This window comes from Crocuta crocuta, unplaced genomic scaffold (assembly GCF_008692635.1).
Source record: "Crocuta crocuta isolate KB4526 unplaced genomic scaffold, BGI_CrCroc_1.0 scaffold561, whole genome shotgun sequence".
In the NCBI taxonomy this organism is placed as follows: domain Eukaryota; kingdom Metazoa; phylum Chordata; class Mammalia; order Carnivora; family Hyaenidae; genus Crocuta; species Crocuta crocuta.
Genome location: NW_027530529.1, coordinates 799,771 through 821,614, shown reverse-complemented (window position 1 = coordinate 821,614; position 21,844 = coordinate 799,771). Strand labels below are relative to the sequence as shown.

Below are 21,844 nucleotides of genomic sequence, written 5' to 3'. Positions count from 1 at the left end.
AGGTATTATTCACATATAATGAAATACACTCTTTTAAAATACACAATTCAGTGGGGTTTTTTTAGTTTATTCTCAAGGATGTGCAATCATGACTACTATCTTTAATTCTAGAACATTTTTATCACTCGGAAAAGAAATCTACCCATTAGCAATCACTCCATATTCCTCCCTCTACCTACCCCCTGGCAACTAACTACTAATAAACTTTTTGTCTGTATGTACTTGACTGTTGTCATAGAATCCTGTAATACGTAACCTTTTGTATCAGGTTTCTGTCACTGAGCATAATGTTTTTAAAGTCCACGCTATAGAGTGTATCACTACGTCATTCCTTTTAATAGTTACATAAAATTCCATTGTATGTTTATTCCATATATTTATCAGTTGATGGATATTTGGGTTGTTTCTACTGTTTTGCTGTTATAAAAAATGCTACTATAAACATTTGTACAAGTTTTTGCATGGCCGTGTGTTTTCACTTTTCCTGTATAAATACCTAAAAATGGAATTGCTAAGTCACATGGTAACAAATGTCAGTGTTAACATTTTAAGGAACTGATTAGCTTTTTCACAAAGCAGCTGTACCATTTTACATTCCTGTCAACAACCTGTGCATATCAGTCTCTCCTCATCCTCACCAACATTTACTGTTATTTTTCTTTTTTGATTACAGCTGTCCTTATGGATATGAAGTAGTATTCCGTTGTGATTTTGATTTGCATTTCCCTAATGACTCATGATGTTCATACTTTTCCTGCGCTTATTTTCCATTTGTATATATTTTTTGGCAAAACGTCCATTCAAATTCTGACTTTTTAGCTTTTGATATAATTACATTAGGGTCCTCTCTGTGTAATATTCCAAAAATTTCCTTTTACTTTGTGTATCTCAATTTTTTTCTCTCTCTACAAAAGGTAGTATTTTCGGTCAGAGACTTCGGGTATTCCAGAGAATGGCGAGCTTATTCTTCCTCTGTGCCTTTGAAGATCCCCTATTGTATTGTTCCTGGCCATACTGCTTCCCTTATTTTCTTTTTCTGTCCTAACAGTGATCTCCTATAATTTTATTATACAGTTGATAAAAAAGATGACACTCGTACTAGATAGGAAAAGGCTAATACTCCTAGGACGGCCAGCCTGGTCTTATTTCTAAGTTGATGTGGTTATATAAGCAGTCCCATTTGCCTGCTTGTTTTTCTCTTGCCTGCCTATCTAGCCAATTGCACAAACTCCTAAATAATATTGTCCCTTGGTTGGTTCTTTTCCTTTGGCCTTCATTATATTCTTTGCTCCTTGGATTAGAACAAAGAGCATTAAGTTGCTAGACACTTTATATCATGTTCATTCCTATTTTATAAACTTTAAGATCAGTATTATTACTGCTCCCCTTTTATTGCTGAAGAAACTGGCTCACAAAGGTCATACAATCTATGGCATTGCTCCTGATTAGTCCTGTGGTTATCCATATCTCTCCTCAGACTGTTACAGTGACTCTGGTTTGCCTGACATGCTCATATAGGGAGAGAATCCTAAAAATTTAAGTTAATGCCACATTATAGAAGGTCTCAGATGCCAAACAATGTAAACTTTACCTACAAAGAGGACATTGAGTTGGAAAGTGGCTCTGTTAAAAAATATGCATACAGGTGATCCTGGGTGGCTTAGTCAGGTAAGCGTCCCACTCTTGATTTTTGCTCAGGTCATGAGGTCACAGTTTGTGAGATCGAGCCCTGCATCTACCTGCATGGGATTCTCTTTCTCCCTCTCTTTCTGCTCCTTTCCTGCTTGTGAGTGCACTCTCTCTCTCTCTCTCTCTCTCTGAAAATAAATAAACAAACTTAAAATATATGCTTACACTTTGGCATGCTTCTAGGCACAGTGATAAATATTGTCCTTGCCCTCAAGAAACTTCTGGGTTGTTTGGAAGGGAAAGCAGATAATTATTTGCATTTGGGAAAGTGTGCCATAAAATGTGTATAATATTCTTGAGAGCAGAGGAGAGAGCTACAGAGATCACTACTTACTTTAAATTCAGTCATTAATCTGGGACACCTGGGTGGTTCAGTTGGTTAAGCATCCAGCTTCAGCTCAGGTCATGATCTTGCAGCTCATGGTTTGAGCCTCATGTTGGGCTCTATGCTGACAGCTCTGATCCTGGAGCCTGCTTAAGACTCTGTTTCTCCATCTCTCTCTGCCTCTCCTCTGTCTACACTCTGTCTCTTTCTCTCTCAAAAATAAATATTAAATTTTTTTTTTTAATTCAGTCATTAGTAGTTAACATTTCTGGTGGATTTGGCTTGGATTGTATTTGTTATAAACTTGTTCCATTATAAATACATATACACAAGAACAGTCAGCATACTTGTACAACAAAATACTAATGTCAATAGAAATTTTACGTATTAAGATATTAGCTTATCTTATTCTCTTACAGATATGCCAAGAGTTTAATAGCACCTGGGCATGGGAGATGGAGAAGAAGGGCTATCTTGAAATGAGTGTTGAATGCAAACTAGCACTCTTAAAGGTAATGAATTTATTATCTATTACAATTGTTTTAACTAATTCACTATAGCCTTTTCAAGAATAATGTGCATAAACCATGAGAGACTCTTGAATGCTGACAAAAACTGAGGACTGATGGATGGGGGGGGGNTTGTGGGGATGAGCACCGAGTGTTATGTGGAAACTAATTTGACAATAAACTATTTGTAAAAAAAAAAAAAAAAAGAATAATGTGCATAAAAGTTTTAACAGAAAGAATCATTGAAACTTTTATACATAAGAAAATTTGGGAGACTAGTACAAGCATAGTGTATTTGAAATATAACATGATTTTTGTGTCATTGATTACAATTAACCTGTAAATTTATAAAACACTAAAATAGAATGTTAACTTGAAATACATCTTTTTAAATTGGTTATTCCAAGCAGGTTGTACAAAAGTGGGGAGAGGATAGTGAAAGATGTATAAACTCATGCATTTTTTTCTGCTCTTGTTCCTGAATCAGTTCTGCAGTTAAACACATCACATTTACTGTGATGGAGAAACATTTATGGAGTCTTTTAAGCCATTTTATGACTATTTTCCAGTATCTCTGCGAGTGTCAATTTGATGACAATCTCAAATTCAAAAACATTATCAATGAGGAGGATGCTGATACCATGCGTCTCCAGCCAATTGGCCGAGACAAAGATGGCCTTATGTACTGGTACCAGTTGGATCAAGATCACAATGTCAGAATGTACATAGAAGAACAAGACGATCAAGATGGCTCTTCATGGAAATGCATTGTCAGGTATCTTTTATCGAAATCTTTTCACATTTACTTGTGTGTTTCTTTAATCTCTTCTCTGTAAGAATATTATCTCTGAGGCTGAGGTGGGTTTTTTGTGTGTGGGGTGGGAGAGTTGCTGGGACCTAGCCTAGTACCCAACACAGTACCCATAGTAGGCACTTAATTATTTGTCAAATAAATAATTTAGCATGGTGGTCCACATTAGCACACGCACCTTATGCTTCAGGAAGGTGGAATCTGACAAATAAACACCAATAATATGCACAGAAAAAGCCATCATTAGGCAAAAATACAAGAAAAGTATTACTTGGTTCTTACCTGGCTATAGTTTTCTTAATTTTTACTGTGTATACATTTCTTCATTAGGATTCTGAAGAAATCTGAGGAATATGGTACCGCCCCCCTTTTTTTGGCATAGTCCTTTAAAAAAAAATCTTTGTTTCTTATTTGTATTTATTTTTTGAAGCTTTTATTTGTAAGTAATCTCTGCACCCAATGTGGGGCTAGAACCTACAACCCTGAGATCTAGAGTCACATGCTATACCAGCTGAGCTAGCCATGAGCCCTCTTATTTGTATTGATTGATATATTTGGAGACATTTCATGTTAAACCTTAAAAGAAAACTTTATTTTTTGATCAGTAAGTGACTCCGGGATCATTATGCAGAATCCTGGGTCTCTAATTTCCTGTCTTTGCAACTTAATTATTTAGAATTTATTTTAGTAATACTCATCTTTTATATTAATTTGGAAATTATTAAGATCTCTAACTAAGTCTACAACTAAAGTAGGGAGAATTACTGGATATATAACCTGGCTTATTAAAAACTCCTTTGACTTGAATTCCTCTCTCTTTTTGCTCATTTGAGTTTTAGCAGATTTTTGTTTAGTGATTGTTAACATTTTAAAGAGATAATCTGTGGAAATTTAGAATATTTATTTGGGTCAGGGAAGCTCAACTTTAATTCCTTAAGAATCAATGTGAATTGAATGAGTTTGTAGGGGATTGTTTTAGAAGCTCCCTTTAATCGTACTATTGCCTGGTTCTCTCTCCATATAGTTAATTTACTAAAGAAATAGTCCTGAAATGAAATTCACTTATCATCTCTCCCTCTGATACATTGAATGAGGCTCTGTTCATGATGTTTTACCACTTCTACTCTTTCCTGTATCAATCTTGCATATTTTTTTAAGAAATATTCTCAACTTTGTAGATGGAGAAATATGACAGAGAAAAATCATTATGATTATTACTGATTAAGTCATAATACTTAAAGCAGTTCCTAATGTATAGCGTTTCAAGTAGATTATACCCTGATGGATGGTGTGAGAGAAATGTTTAGATGCATAGTTACATGCTTGAATCTGGGTTCCTCTGCTTGCCATCTGAAGACAGATTACTTAATTTCTGTGATACTCACTTTATATACCTAGGCAATATAAAGTATCAGCTTTCAGACCACAAAATGGAATTGAACTAGAAATCAGTAATAGAGCTTTAAAATCTCCACATACTTAGATGTTAAATAATACACTTCTACATAACATGTGGGTCAAGGAAGAAATCTCAAGACAAATTTTTAAATATTTTGAACTAAGTGAAAATACAGATAAAACTTAAAAATTTTCGGTTGAAAATTTGCAGCGAAAGCAATATTTAGAAAAACTTTGCATGTAAAGCGAAGGTTGGTTTTTTTGAAAAGATCAACAAGATCAATAAGCCGCTAGCCAGGCTAACTAAGAAAAGAAAATTGGACACAAATTAGTGATATCAGAAATGAAAAAAGGGACCTCTCATGGACATTAAAAGGATAGTAAAGAAATACCATGAACAACTGTATATTCACAAATTGATAACTTAGATGAAATGGACCAATTCATTGAAAGACATGATCTACCAAAATTCTCACAAAAAGAAATAGACAATATGAATAGCCTCTATCTATTAAATAAATTGAACCAATGATTAATAACCTTTTGAAACAGAAAGCAACAAGCCCAGATGGGTTCACTGGTGAATTTCACCAGACATTTAAGGAAGGAATTATATTCTCTGCACTCTCAGAACATAGGTGAGGGAATAATTCCTAACTCATTTTATAAGGCCAGCATTACCCTAATAACAAAACCAGACAAAGACATTACAGGAAAAGGAAACTGTAGACCAGTATCTCTCATGAACTTAGATGCAAAAATCCTCAAAAATTTCTTTTCAACATCATACTCAAAGTCCTAGCTAATGCTATAAGGTAAGAAAAGGAAGTAAGAGATACGAAGATTGGGAAGGTAAAAAGGAAACTATCTTTATGCACAAATGATCATCTGTGTAGGAAATCTGAAAGGGTTAACAAAATGTCTCCTGGAACTTATAAGTAATTATAGCAGGATGGCAAGATACAAGATTAAGACCCAAAATGTCAGTTGCTTTCCTTTATACGCTCAGTGAATATGTGAAATCTGAAATTAAAAACACAATACCATTTACATTATCTCCTCCCAAATTGTAATATTTAGGTATAGATCTAAGTAAATATGAGCAAATCTGTCAGGAAAACTATAAAACTCTAATGAAGGAACCAAAGAAGAACTAAATAAACAGAGAAATATTCCATTTTGTACATATGAGCCCTTAATATTGTCAAAATGTCAATTTTTCCAAACCTGAAATCTATAGACTTAATGCAATCCTAATCACAATCTCTGCAGGTTATTTGGTGGATATTGGCAAACTTTAAAATTTATATGGAGAGGAGCAACCTCGTGGCTCATTCAGTGGAACATCTGACTTTTGATTTCAGCTCAGGTCATGATCCCAGGATTATGGGATTGAACCCCACGTTGGGTTTCACACTGAACGTGGATCCTGCTTAAGAGTCTCTCTCTCTCCCTCTGCGCGCCTCTCTCTCTCCCTCCCTCTCTCTCTCTCTCTCTCTCTGTTTCTAAAATAAGATGTAGTTTATATGGAGAGGCAAGAAACCCAGAATAGGCATAACAATATTGAAGAAAAACAAAATTAGAAGACGGACACTACCCAACTTCATGACTTACTATAAAGCTACAGTAATTAAGACAGTGTGATATTGATGAAAGAACAGACAAAAATAGGGGTGACTGGCTGGCTCAGTTGGTGGAGTACATGACTCTTCATCTCGGTGTCATGAGTTTGAACCCCACATTGTAGAGATTACTTAAAAAAAAAAAAAAGGCTAAGACAAATATATAATGGAACAGAATAGGAGGCTCTGAAATAAACCTATATGAATATAGTCAATTGATCTTTGATAAAGGAGCAAAGGCAATACAGTGGAGAAAAGATAATGATGCTGAAAAAAATGGACATCCATATGTAAAACACTGAATCTAGACACAAATCTTATACCCTTAAGAAAAACTCAAAGTGAATTACAGATCTCCATATTAAATGCAAAACTATAAATGTCCTAGAAGATAACATAGAAGCAGATCTAGACAGTTTCGGGTTTGGTGATAACTTTTTTGGTACAACCCCAAAGGTATAATCCATGAAAGAAAGAATTGATACAAGCTGGGCTTCATTATAATTAAAATTTTCCATTCTGGGAAGGCATTGTCAATATAATAAGGAGCTAGGCCACAGACTGGGAGAAAATATTTACCAAAGATGTATTTGATAAAGGCCTATTATACAAAATATATAAAGAACTCTTAAAACTCAACAATAAGAAAGCAACCTGATTTAAAAATGGACCAAAGATGGGGCACCTGGGAGGCCCAGTCGTTAAAGCATCTGACTTTGGCTCAGGTCATAACCTTGTGGTCTGTGAATTCTAGCCCTGCGTCAGGCAATGTGCTCACAGCTCAGAGCCTGGAGCCTGCTTCAAATTCTGTATCTCCCTCTCTCTGTGCCCCTCCCCTGCTTGTACTCTCTCTCAAAAATAAAATTCAAACATTTAAAAAATTTTAAAGAAAATGGACCAAAGACCTTAACAGACACCTTTGCAACAAGGATATACAGATGGATGGCAAATACACACATATATTTGTACAGATAATACACATGAAAAGTGGTCCACATCATATGTCATCAGTAAAATGTAAATTATGATGAGATACTACAATAGGCCTGTTAGGCTGGCCAAAATCCAGAACACTGACAACACCAAATGCTGACAAGGATGTGGAGCAACAGGAACTCTCAGCCGTTGCTGGTGGAAATGCAAAATGGCATAGCCACTTTGGAAAACAGTTGATGGTTTCTTAGAAAACTAAACACCATATGATCCAGCAGTCATACTCCTTGGTATTTGCCCAAAGGAGTTAGAGTTATGTCCACATAAAAACCTGCACACAAATGTTTATAGCAGCTTTATTCATACTTGCCAAAACTTGAAAGCAACCAAAATGTCAAAACTGATTAACTGAACATTTAAGATCTTTTCATTTCAAAGTATGTAAATTATACAATAAAAATGCTTTAAGAATTGTAAGAGTTTGACAGTCATTTTCAGAAACCTGAATTCTAAACAGGGTGTTGTTTTCTTGTACCCAGAATTATAGACTCTGTCAAAGACATTTGTAAACCATATGTTACTAGTATAGCACAGTGATTGAGAAGATGGTCTCTGAAGTCAGACTATAATTCAGTCCTGCCTTTAATCTGTACTAACTGTGGCCTTCGGCTGATTACTGTACCTCTCTGCAATGTCCTCACTTTCTTCATCTATAAAATGGGGGTAATAACAACAGTACCTATATAATCAGGTTATATTGGCATTACATGAACTAGCTTATGTAAAGTGCTTAGAGTAGTGCCCGGAACACAGTAATCACTCAACTAATGTTAAGTTCTGTTATTAATACTACTGCTGTTGAGAGTACTCATTAATACCTTCCTTTCTTGGTCCCCCGTAAGAAATACTGTCACACTCCTTCATCTTGCCTATTTTGTCACCTCATTAATTTGCAATCAGATGGAAAAAAAAAAAAAGAATGTTATTGGTGAGCCCTGTAGTCATATGTTATGTATATTTACAGAGTTGCTATAGTCACACTGTACACTGCCCTGGAAATGCCAAGACATGATGTAGTTTCTTAAGGAGTCCCAAATCGTGGGAGAAAGACACAGGGAAATAGTAAATGATAATATAGGGTCATAAACATGATCTGTGATGGAGATCATTCTGGTGTGCTCTTTAGGAACCAGGTACCTAACCCATACTTGGCAGAAGATGATGCTTATGCTTGGCTTTGTTTTGTTTTGTCTTTTTTGTTTTTTGTTTTTGTTTTTAGTTTCTATTGTACTGTACTACCAGCTCAATTGCTTCTTAAAGGTTTAATCCCTAACACTAATTCTAACTCTGAGCAAATCTTAGACTTAGACTACTAGGAAAAATCATTTTTCACTATATAATAATTAGGATGATATGCTCCATTTCACTAAGTCTTAAAATTAACTTAAGGTACAGGTAGTAAAACATGAGAGTTTAAGTCTGTTAAGTAAAAATTAGTCAATCTGCCTGTTAATCTGAGCTTCTAACCTTTCCCTCTCAACATTTTTGTCCCATCTCAGTTAATAGCAGCCATATCCTTTCAACTGCTTGGAGCTAAAACTTTGGGGTACAGTCTTGACTTGTCTTTTTCTCTCACTTCACATCCACTCTGTCAGCTGTCTGTGCAAAATGTATCCAGTGTTTGATCATTCCTCATTCCCTCTTTACTATGTGTTTGTCCAAGCCACCATCATTTTTGTTTTTAATACAGTTTCAGTGGTTTTTAGTATATTCACAAAGTTGTGCAGCCATCACTGCTTTCAAACTCCAGGACATTTTCCCCACTCCATGAAGCAACCCTGTACTGCATATCATGCACATTAGCAGTTTTACTCACCATTCTCCCTTTACCCAGCCCGTGGCAGCTGCCAGTCTAGTTCAGTTTCTATCATTTGCCTATTCCAGACATTTCACATATATAGAATCATACAATATGTGGCCATTGTGTCTGGCTTCTTTCAGAGAGCATAATGGTTTCAGGGTTCATTAATATAGTTAGAATCATTACTGTGCTCCTTTTTATGGCTAAATAGTATTGCCTTGCATGGATATACCACATTTGTTTATTCATTCTATGTTTGTCTTTGAAAGAATAGTTGGGGTTAACTCTGGGGAGCACATTCCAGGCTAAGAGAACAGAAATGCAAACCTGACATCCTAAGAGAGCACGGTATTTTGGAGGGATATATCTTTTTTTTAATCTCGTATTTTATTTATTTTTGAGAGAGAGAGAAAAAGAGAGTGAGCTCTAGCAGGGAAGGGGCAGAATGATTGGGAGACAGAGGATCAGAAGCAGGCTTCCTCCTGACAACAGCAAGCCCAGTGCTGGGCTCAAACTCCACTAAACCGTGAGAGCGTGACCTGAGCCACTGACTCTCAGCCAGCTGAACAACCCAGGCACTCCTGTAGGGTTATATCTAATACACTTGAGTCAAGACATGTTTTAGAGAAAAACAAGCAATGGAGGGCAGGAAAACAGAAGCACTGAATTATTGGTAGCACCCATGGTCTATTCTACGATTTCCTGGAGATAGTGGTAAGAATTTTGGGTATAATTTGAATGTATGATGATTTATAAAATTTCCCTCTGACTAGCTCAAAATTTAGGATTTTTTTTTCATTTTTTATTTTTTTCAAATGCTTATTTATTTTGAGAGAGAGAGTGCGGGCACACATGTGAACCGGTGAGGGGCCAAAGAGGGAGAGAGAGAATCCCAAGCAGGCTTCATGCTCAGCAAGGAGCCTGATGGCGGGACTCCTGTCCCACGACCTGAGCCAAAATCAAGAATTGGGATGTTCAACTGACTGAGCCACCCAGGCATCCTCAAATTTGGGATTTTTTAAAAAATGATTTAGCATACTAAATTTCATTTTTAGGTCAAAATAGGAGAACTCCAAAGATGGATGGTTGTCTGTTTTCGTATAATTATGACTACATTAGGCTTGCATTTTAACACAGTAATTAAATTAAAAGCTTTTTATGGAGTTCTTTGTTGAATTTTTGTGCTACATTTTTTTTTGTTGTTTAGTCAAATAATTGACAGGGATTTTGTTGTAGTATTGGTTCTTATGTTTGGATGCTTTTTAAAATGCATACAGTAAACAACTTAATATATTCAGTTCCCAGCATGACTTCAAAAAATAAGAAGGTTGAGGTACTTTTTACATGTGGAATTCTCTGTGTGCTAAGAGAAGTAATAACATTAAGTGGATAGAGTCTTAGGTTAGAAGCAGGCTGGTGCAATAAAGTTAGGAAATGTGAACTTTGCCAAAAATAAATTTATTTAATATCTCTAAGTTTTATCTCTAAATTCCCTCTGAGTTAATTTTTATAATGTGGAGGCAGTGCCAGCATTCTGAAAGAGCATCTTATTCTGACTTCCTACTATTAAATAATTTATAATTCTAGAACTTCATTTTATTTGTAATGTAGTAACCTGTGATTCATTCCCATATACGATAATATATATAAACTTGTGTGTTCATTACCATATACAATGACAAAATTTTAATATGCCCATCAGTGGCAATTTTATTACTTTCCTTGGGAGGCTATTTTAATAATATTTGAGTGAATCCTGTCTTTTATTCTGTAGATAAGGAAGTTGAGACCTAGTGAAGACCCATGACTTGTCCAGAGGCACAGTAGTCATCTAGGTTAGGAACAGGGATTCTGTTCCTTCATTAAATATTTCCTGAAGAGCCTGCTTCATAAGTCAGTGTCCCAGCTATCAGAGTTAAGCTGGGATGGAGGTGGAAGGGGACGGGAGGATAGAAGACATGTATGGCATGACAGAGAAGAACAGAAATAATTTCCTCTGAATACGAACCATATAGGATTAGAGATGTATACACATTGCTTTGACAACACTGATGGAAAGATCGTGTTGGTTAATTAACTCAGTGACAGATCTAGAACTGACTTTTCCAACTCTTAGTCTAGGATTTCATTTTTCTCTTCACTGTTACACATTGCTTTATCTGAAGAGGAGAAATACCCAAGTGAGTTTTCTTGTCTATAAATGGCATTTAAATCAATCACCTGTCACATAGTTCTGGTCTGGATAGTAAAAATAGAGAATTGATAGGTTAAATCTTACTTATTTGGGGTTTTCTTGTATTTTAAAAAAATGTTTATTTTTGAGAGAGCACAAGTGGAGGAGGGCCAAAGAGGGGGACAGAGGATCTGACATGGGCTCTGTGCTGACAGCAGCGAGCCAGATATGGGGCTTGAACTCATGAACTGTGAGATTATGACCTGAGCTAAAGTCAAATGCTCAACCGACTGTGCCACCCAGGTGCCCCAGGGTTTTTCTTGTATTTTCTTTTTTTTATTGAAATTGAATTCTCTTCTTGTAGTCGTGAACTATAATTGACAGAACAACATTCAGTTTCCTAAATTCTTCAGTTTTTGAACTGTGTTGTAAGAGCTCACTTTGCTACAATTACTCAGAAAGACCTGGATTGTAATGTTATAACAGTATCAAATATTATTCTCTCTGTAGAAAGAAAAGGGTTCTTATTTACAAATGAATCAAGAACTTGAATCATTTTGTTTTAAAAAAAATGCCTTTTTGGGGAAATTTGACATTGCATAGGACTTTTAGAAATTACCAGATTTTGATTTTTAATTTTGTTCCTATTGTTCTTTTCAGTCAAAGAGATTTGCATTGCCATTTTAATCAATAGGGCATAGATTCTTTCCTTTTTGCAGAATAGTATATTTTAGTATACATTCATTCCTAGTACTTAAATTCAAGGTTAATTAAGATGAGGTGGGCCAGTGTTTTGGATGTTCTTGATTGTGCTCTTTTTATTTTTTTTTTAAATTTTAATTCATAATAGGTATTATTCTGAAAGCTCTTTAGAACAGAATTGAGATTTTTGTGCTGTTTTGTTTTTTCCCTTATTTAGAAATCGAAACGAGTTGGCTGAGACTCTTGCCCTCCTGAAAGCACAGATCGATCCTGTGCTACTGAAAACCTCTAGCCAACAGGACAGCTCCTCCCGGGACAGCCCCAGCTTCGAAGATGAGGAGACCAAAAAGGAGGAAGAAGCGCCTAAACAAGGTTTTTTTTGTGTGTTTTGTTTTGCTTTGTTTTGTAATTTCTTCTCTCTTCTTCTCCTATTTCTAACTGTATTAATTAGAATTCTCTCAGTTTGCAAAATTCAAGTCTTCCTGTAGAAGGAGGTTGATTTTTCTTTCCTTTCATGAAAAATAAGAAACGAAAATCCATTGAGTACTATCCTCTTTATACTGAGCGTTCAAAAAATTTAAATACAAATTGGTCAGATCATCAAAACATTTTTACTAACTTAAGAATGAATGCAAAGATACTTAGTGAACTCTTTTTTATCCTTGGAGTAAAATGAGTCTAACATAGAATTTTTCATTTTAACCACATATTTTAAGTGTACACTCCTCTGGCGTTAAGTACATTCACCTTGTTGGGTGTCTGTCACCGCCATCTGTCTCCAGAGTCATCCTCCCCATCTGAACCTCTGTACCCGTTAACCCCTCTCCCTTAGCCCCTGGCATCCACTATTCTGCTTTCTGAGTTTGCCTAACTCTAGGAATCTTCTGTTCAAGACGTAATAGAATATTTGTTCATTTGTGACTGGTTAATTTCACTGAGCATAATGATAGGCTAAATAATAATCCACTGCATATGTGTGTCACATTTTGTTTATTCATCTGTCTGTGGACAGTTGGGATTCTTCCACCTTTTGGCTGTTGTGAATAGTGCTGCTACAAACACAGGTGTACAAATATCTGTTCGAGTCCCTGCTTTCACTTCTCTTGGGTACATACCTAGAAGTGGAATTGCTGGATCATATGGTAGCTTGAGGATCTGCCATACTGTGTTTTACAGGTGCTGCACCATTTTACATTCCCACTAGTCATGTTACAGTGCAGCCCACAAAATACTGTATCTGCATTTTCATTTCATCATCATAGCAGCTCCTTGACATTACTACTACTACTACTACTACATCGAATTATTTCAATTTTAGAGTTGAGGGAATTAGGAAGTTTATAAACTTCCCCTCAGTACTATAGATAATAAAATGACAGAGTCTAGATTTGAACCCTGGTCTTTGTATCACCTATACTCTTTAACTAGAGTGATCCAGGGCTATACTTCTCAAATATTAATAGACATGCTGTTTACCTGGTGATCTTCTTATAGTGCAGACACTGATTAAGTTGATCTTTTGTGAGGCTGCTGATTTGCCATGTTAATTAACAAGGAGACCTAGGTGATGATGATGATGATGCTTGTCAAAGGACCACACTTGGAAGAGCCAAGTTATAGAGATAGTTTCCTCCTAACCTTGTATTTGTCTAAATACAACAAAGTCTTTCAAAAAGCTGTTTCTGAAGATACTCCTTAGTGAATGCTGATGTTATGACACTCAGCAGTTAAGAGAAAGCACAATGAGGGGCGCCTGGGTGGCTCAGTTCATTAAGCATCTGACTTCGGCTCAGGTCATGATTTTGCAGTTTGTGAGTTCGAGCTCCATCAGGCTCTGTGCTAAAAGCTTGGAACTTGGAGCCTGCTTTGGATTCTGTGTCTCCCTCTCTCTCTGCCCCTCCCCAGCTCGTACTCTGTCTTTCTCTCTCTCTCAAAAATAAATAACCGTTAAAAAAAAGAAAGAGAAAGCACAATGATAACACTCAACTCAGTGGAAGAGAGAGTCTGTGGGGGAGGACATCTCTTAAAAAAGCAGAGCAGGAGGGGTGCCTGGGTGGCTCCATCGGTTAAGTGTCCGACTTTGGCTCAGGTCATGATCTCGTGGTTCATGGGTTCGAGCCGCCCTGCATTGGGCTCTGTGCTGACTGCCCAGAGTCTGGAGCCTGCTTTGGATTCTGTGTCTCCCTCTCTCTCTGCCCCTCCCACACTCACGTTCTGTCTCTCTCTGTCTCTCAAAAAATAAATTTTTTTCTCCTTTCTCTTTTAAATAGTCTCTTCTGTTTATCTTACTCTAAAAGCAAAATGTTTCTTACTCATTTAAGAAATACTTACTGTATACCTGTGTTCCAGAAACCATTTTAGTAGACAAAGACTGAAATCTTTGTTTTCGTGCAGCTTACACTAAAGTGGATAAAATAGATGACCCATACCATTGCCTACGTGGCAAGTACTGTTCTCAGTGGTTTACATATGGTAAGTCATAATACAGTCTTCGCAACCACTCTGTTAGGTAGGACATTAGTATTTTGTTGTTGTTGTTTTCAGATGAGAGAAGTGAGATGAGAGGTTTGAGTGACTTTCCCAGGGTCACACAGCCTGTTAGTGGCACACTCAGTTTTCACACCTGGGCAGTCTTTGGTTTTTCTCCAGAGACCCTGTACTTTTGATGCTGCGCTAACATATAATTTGTGGTAGACAATTTTATTCAGCCCCCAAAGCCGTATCTCTTACTCTGTCCTCTCAGGTATGATTATATTTGGTTCCAGCCAAGTCCAAAGAAGTGGGATTCTGGGCTTGTCATTTTTATTACTTTTAGATATAAACAAACATTGCCTTTGAACAAGGAGGGGAGGGAGAGCAGGGATATTTGGAAATCAGACATCAGAGAGGAAGAATAAACAGGAAATGAAGAAAGAATAAAACAGCTACTCTTACTCTTACAACTAAAATAGATTTTTCTTTGTTAGTTCAATTGCCATGCTTTGTTTTTAACTTTAGGAAAAAATTTTTTTATATAAATGCCAAGAAGAAATTCATTACATATAAAAGCAGGCAGAAAAAAGATACAAAAATGGCGTAATATGTTGTAAAACATTCACTAATTAAATAAGTTGGTTTTTTACTTTAAGTATAATTAAAATTGCCTTTGAAAAAGTCTGAATTTCTTAAAGTGCCATTCAGAATCTCACAGTCTGGCCTCAAACTATTTTCTGCCGTTGTCTCCTACTATTTCCTTATAGGATCACTGGTTTGAGATCATCTAGATGCCTTTATTTTCTCCTGATGTCTGGGGCATTCCCGCTGTCTTATCATGCTCTTATCTCCCTGAGATACTGTTCCTCCACTGTGGAACTTCTGGTTATTATTCAGGGCCATCTGGAATTTCCTAATCTTGATCCTTTTTCTGAGTTCTGCTGGCATTTATTTAAATACTGTTTTTTCCCCCACTCACATTAGGGTTGTCATACTACTGTAAGAGCTTGAAGCTCTTCAGTACTTGTTGACTGCTATTCTCAGACTGTGGTAGATTGTAAAGCAAGTGTTAGGTGTAACTTCAGCCCTTCTCTGTTTAAGACCTACGATATTTTGTTAGGTGGTATACTACCTAGCTGCTGCTTACAGGATGCCATGAAGTTGAATCTATATTTTCACTCCATGTTAGATACTGTATTCTAATATAGAAGGGATGGAAAAATTAAAAAGGAACTTTTATGGGGAAAAACAAAGTTGAAGAAAATCCTAACCTTTATTTTAGTTTTTTTCTGCTAATTGGAAAAGTCTTTTCCTTTTGTTAAATTTTGCAGTCATACATTCTACCTTTATGTAAAATGGGTAAAGAATATCGTTTGAGAATCTGTAAGAGAGAATAAAGATTGTAGACTGGCAGCATGCAAGTCTGAATGGTCTGAAAACATGCTTATTTTGGTTTGTCCAGTTCCACTTTGTTTTTGTTTTGTTTCTGATTAATGTAAAGTCACCATTGTAAAATGTACCATTCAGTGGTTTTTAGTATATTCACAATGTTTTGCAACCATAACTACCATCTGATTATAGAACATTTCCATCGCCTCATAAAGAAACCTTGTAACCTTAATTAAGCAGTCACTTGCCATTTTTTATCTTCCCCTAACCCCTGGAAGCCACTAATCTACTTTCTGTCTCTGTGAATTTGCCTATTTTGAACATTTCATATAAATAGAATCATACCTTGTAGGACCTTTCGTGTCTGGCTGCTTTTACATGGCAAAGCTGCTGCTTCTTTCACTTTCCGGGTTTACCCTCATTGTAACGTGTTATGAGCACTTCATTCTTTATTATGAATAATATTTCCTTGAAAAGATATACCACATTTGTTAATTTAGTCATTAGTTGATGGGCATTTGACTTGCTTCTACTTCTTGGCTGTTAATGAATAATGCTACTGTGAACATTCATGTACAGATTTTTGTGGGAACATGTTTTCACGTGTGTCCTTTTTTTTTTTTAAATTTGAATTTGCTGTGAACATTTAAAATTGGAAACTAGAAGAGTTGGTAACTATGCAGCAGCATTTTTGCCTATCAACAATGGCCTGTATCTGAATAATGGTTGACCCTCCTTAGAATTCTCATTCTTTGATTATCTTAGTCCATTCTTCTGTCCCCTAAAATTGGGCTTAAAGTCTGTAGCTTAGCCTAGCACTTACATTTTTCTTTCTTATGATAGAAACTGAAAAAAAAATTTTATTCATGTGTCTATCAAATAATGCAAAAACAAAAGAAGAGAAAGGAAAATGGGAGAGGCTCCTTGTTTGCAGCAATGAAGAATATTCCTACAGTTATAATAGGTAAAGTAAGCTATGGATGACTGTCTTATAGCCATTAGTAACATGGTATCTGATATGAATGAAGCTTAAATTCAACATGGCAAAGTAATATAACTTAGTGTAGTGTATTAGTCTGCCCTGTCTGCCATAACAAAATATCAGGCTTGCTGGCTTAAACAGCAAACATTTATTTTCTCACAGTTTTGGAGGCTAGAAGTCCCACATTGAGGTACCAGCTGACTCAGTTGCTGGTGAGGGCTTCCTGCCTGGCTTACAAATGGCTGCCTTCTTTCTGTGTCGTCGCATGGCCTCGTCTCTTTGTACATGCAGTGAGAGAGTGATCTAGTGTTTCCTGTTTCTTACAAAGGCACCAGCCCTCTTGGATTCGGGCTCCAACTTTTTTGTATCATTTATTTTTTTTTAACTTTTTTAAAAAATGTTTTATTTATTTATGAGAGAGAGACAGCGTGAGCAGGGGAGGGTCAGAGAGAGAGGGAGACACAGAATCAGAAACAGGCTCCAGGCTCTGAGCTAGTTGTCAGCACAGAGCCCGATGCGGGGCTCGAACCCACAAACCGTGAGATCATGACCTGAGCCACAGTCGGACACTTAACCGACTGAACCACCCAGGAGCCCCATTTAAAAAAATTTTTTTAACATTTATTTATTTTTGAGAGACAGAGCATGAGCAGGGGAGGGGCAGAGAGAGAGGGAGACACAGAATCCAAAGCAGGCCCCAGGCTCTGAGCTGTCAGCACAGAGCCTGACGTGGGGCTCGAACTCATGAACCGCAAGATCACAATCTGAGCCAAAGTCGGCTGCTTAACTGACTGAGCCACCCAGGCACCCCTTGATATCATTTAACACTAATTACCTCACTAAGGGCCCTGTCTCCCAATACAGCCACATTGGGTATTGGGGCTTTAACATATAAATTTAGGGAGGGACATAATTCATTCCATACATGTAGTATGTGGAACCATCCGAAGTAATATGATGGGTAATGGGAAAGATAACCTGGTGGAGAAATTGGGAGGGACAGGGAGAACTGAAATTTTAAGATTTGTTTCTTCATGCTATGAAGAACAGTTATATAGAGAGATTTTTTTCTTTTCTTTTAATTCCAGTGTAGTTACCCATATAGTGTTAATATTAGTTTCAGGTGTACAATGTAATGATTCAGCAATTTCATCTGAATTGGTTAATGAGCAGTTACATATTTTTAAGAAAAAATATTACATGTGTATCAAATCTTTTTTTTTTAATGTTGAGTTTGGATTCAGCAAAAATGTGTCCACCTAGACTAAGTATTTGCATACATAAGTACAATTGCAAATACTCTTACTAACAGTGAATAGACTAGGAATAAATGGGACAAGAAGTTAAGTCATGTTATATTTTGTATTGTAGCTGATAAAAGCACAAATACTAATATTACACGTAGTGATTTATTTATAGCATCAGTGAGTCTTTTTAAATGACAAGAGTTAATTTGGATATGAGTCCAAATTTAGGAAATGGTTTTTTGTGTGTTGAGGGAAAAGTTCATTTATTAATTTTTTTTGAAAAGTTTTAAATCTAAATGCAGAGGCACCTAGCTGGCTCAGTTGGAGGGGCATGTGACTCGATCTCTTAACCCCATGTTACTTGTAAAAATTACTTTAAAATAATATCTGGAGTGCCTGAGTGGCTCATTCTGTTAAGTGCCCAACCTTGATTTTGACTCAGGTCATGAGCTTATGGTTGGTGGGTTCCAGCCCTGCATTGGGCTCCTCGCTGCTGGCATTGTGGCACCTGCTTGGGATTCTCTCTCTCCCTTTCTCTCTGTCCCTGTCTCTCTCATGCCCTCCGCCTCAAGATAAATAAACCTAAAAAAAAAAAAATAGGGGCTCCTGAGTAGTTCAGTCAGTTAAACATCCAATTCTTGATCTCTGCTCAGGTCTTGATCTGAGAGTCATGAGTTCAAGCCCTGTATTGGAGCCTCAGCATGGAGACTACTTAAAAGATAGATAGATAGATAGATAGATAGATAGATAGATAGATAGATAGATAGATAGATAGATAGATAGATAGATAAAGAAAAAGTTGCCTAGATGTTATCTTCCTTCAGCCGTTATGATCATAATGTCTGACACAATGCTTAAATTGGAGTTGATGACATTTTGTAAAGACGTAACATGTTTAAAGACAAAAGAACGGAACTTCACTGTGTTATTATTTGAGTGTTTCTTTGTATAAAAAATTTAAAGTGAAACATGTCACAGTCATGGTAATTAACCATTTAAACTGAATAAGCTCTTAAAGCCTGACTTCTAGCTGAATTAATTTTTTGCCTGATGAATGTACAGAATGCAATAGTTTTCTCTACTATGAGGTTTGATAATCTGCAGTGCCCACCAGGAGTCTTCTTCAGTTCAGCTAAGCATTTGGACCCACAAGACTACAGATCACAGTTAGCATTAGTCCATGAAGATCAATGTAAGACAGAGGTTGCCAACAGGTTTACGCTTTGCTGCAGTCTGTGTTGCAGCTTATATGACCATCCAGGAATCCAAGAATGCTCTTCTTCCAGCTGACAATTTCAGCCCAAGGATAGGGGATTCACACTGAATAGGTGTGGGGACTGCTTTGTCTTAAAAGCCTCATGTTCCTTAGAGGACAGTATCTGTTATAATAAATTCTGTAGGCTATATTCTGTGGTCCTCATGCCCAAGTAGATAAGAGTCACTACATTCAGGAGTGGCCCAAGTATGACATCCCCATCACATGTTTATATTACTTTCTTTGTTTAGATGTATTTTATCAGTTAGAGGTCATTGATAACCTGCAATGGTCTGGTTGACATTCCAGTTTTTTTAGTCAACAAAGGAGGCAGAACTTAACCAACAGTCAAATTCTTAGATGAAAAGCTTTTCTTAACCTGTGGCCCCATAAAATGGCTTAGGCATGATGTAGTGCTAAGAAAACTTTTTGGGGAGTGGGCAGGAGTCAGAATTTTTTCATACCGTTCAGGTTTAAAAAAAATCCATACCTTATCAACTAATATCTTCTCAAAGATTCAGGTTGGCAATACAGTTGAAACACTTGGGATACACTAATAAGTTGATTCATGTGTTTTTTCATTAATTTGGTTCAATAGGAAATGTAGTAGATGAGGAATAATCTGGCCCACTTTCCTAATACTGCAGTTGCTATCCAGAGATGAATATGAATGGCCTGAATTCTGAAATAGGTTCTCCAACTTCAGACTTAAAGAAAATTAATATTGTTTAGTTTACCTTTCTAAAGTAGTATCAGTAGAGCACAATGAGGAGCTAGAGGATAAACTGGGTTACTGGTATAGTACTGAAAACTAAATAAGGACGCAGTCAATTTCAAAAATTATGTGACTATTCTGAGAGTAGATGCCCTGTAGACAAAATTGCATCAGTGTTGCCATTACTTGCCATTCATCAACAGCTGTTTACTGGCATAAAGTATATAGTTGTAAATTCCCTATTAACTGATTCCAGGCTAAATTCTGTTTTGCATATAACAGTGCTAAGTACTAGATCCCTACATTGTCATAATGACCATCCCCCTCCTGAAAAAAATGATCCAGTTTCTGATCGCAAATTAAAGGAATAATGAATTATGAAACAAAATATAAAAATTAAGTAGGTTTTTAAAATTTAAAGCATAATCACCAGCATTATATGTATTTGTATTGTGTTCTGTAAGAACAGAATTTATGTTTCTAACATTCTGTTTTTCTTAACTTCAGCCCACTCTATTCATTTATGTTTGCTGTCTGGCCCCTGTGGCCATTAGAGTTTGTAACCCCTTCAATAGAAGGGGTGGCTACTAATTGCTACAGCTACAATGATATTTTGGTATGATATGGGTGTTTAATCTAGAGATTATGGATGGATGTCAAAATGTCCTTTTACTGGGCACAAAATAATCCAGTATTTATATTACCGATACCACTATTGTTCACTCCAAAAAAGTACAGAGACCGGATAAATACAAGTGTTATTGTCACCTTGTTTCAGTAGCTTAAATAGTTCCCTTTATAAAAGAAAATACACTATTTTTATCATCACCATCATTCATTCTTTACATCAAGCCTGACTTAAATTGTCAAGATAAAAGACAAAATACATTGAAGTTCACATTTCTTTTATTTTTATGCCGGGAACAATAGGCCACAGACCGTGTTGCTTCTTATGTGAGCAATTTGTGCTTATTGAAGAGGGAAGGAGGGAGGGAGGGAAGGGAGGAGAAAAGCATAAGAAATTTCATGGTTAGATTAACTTACTATTGAAATTATTTATCCTACGTTTGGTGTGACTTGAATTAGAAAGGAAAAATTGAAGTTGTCATTCTTGATTTTAGGAAAATGGCAGTGGTATGGTTTTTGAGTCACTATAGATACCTTCATTAAAGAAAGATAGCTATGGCAAAAATTAAAAATAATGGTATCTGAAACTAAGCTCTTAAAAGAGCTGGGGTACTGTGGGCCTTGGGAATTCTCAAATTTTTCCAGCCAAAACTCACTTCCAGAATAAACTCTACACTGGGCTTTCTCCAAACTGCTCAAAATAGAATTGAAATTAAGTAGGACAGGGATATTATAGACATGTAAAAAAGAAGCTTCAAATAAAAGTATGAGAGAGGACTAGAGTATGGTGATCTCATTAAATAAATCACTTTAGATTTGAATATCTCAAAAAGTAACAAATGGGAAGCACTAGAGCTATGAAATTAGAGCTATCTATTTGACATAAAAATAAGCAACTAAAAAGGATCAAAATAAATCCCATAGGATTATGAGAACAAAAGAGAATAGGAAGCAGAGTACCCTCACTACAGAGAATGAAAGCTTATCCTAAAGACTTTCCCACAAAATATGAAAACTATAACTTCATACATGGTAGAACTCAGAAGAGTCAAGATTTTTCAAAATGTAGAAGAAACATCAGAGTGAACAAACACAAGATATTAGTACCTTTATGAAATAGCAAATGGAAAACTA

At 36.3% G+C, this 21,844-nt stretch overlaps 1 protein-coding gene across 1 annotated transcript in view; it reads left to right on the top strand.

Annotated features, from left to right (window-relative positions):
• RSF1 (remodeling and spacing factor 1) overlaps positions 1-21,844 on the top strand; it is a 149,436-nt gene that overhangs the window by 73,477 nt on the left and 54,115 nt on the right. Inside the window, exons 3-5 of the mRNA XM_077767536.1 lie at positions 2,434-2,526; positions 3,093-3,298; positions 12,241-12,395. Of these exons, the coding sequence (XP_077623662.1) occupies positions 2,434-2,526; positions 3,093-3,298; positions 12,241-12,395 (454 nt within the window). The remainder of the gene's footprint in view (positions 1-2,433; positions 2,527-3,092; positions 3,299-12,240; positions 12,396-21,844) is intronic.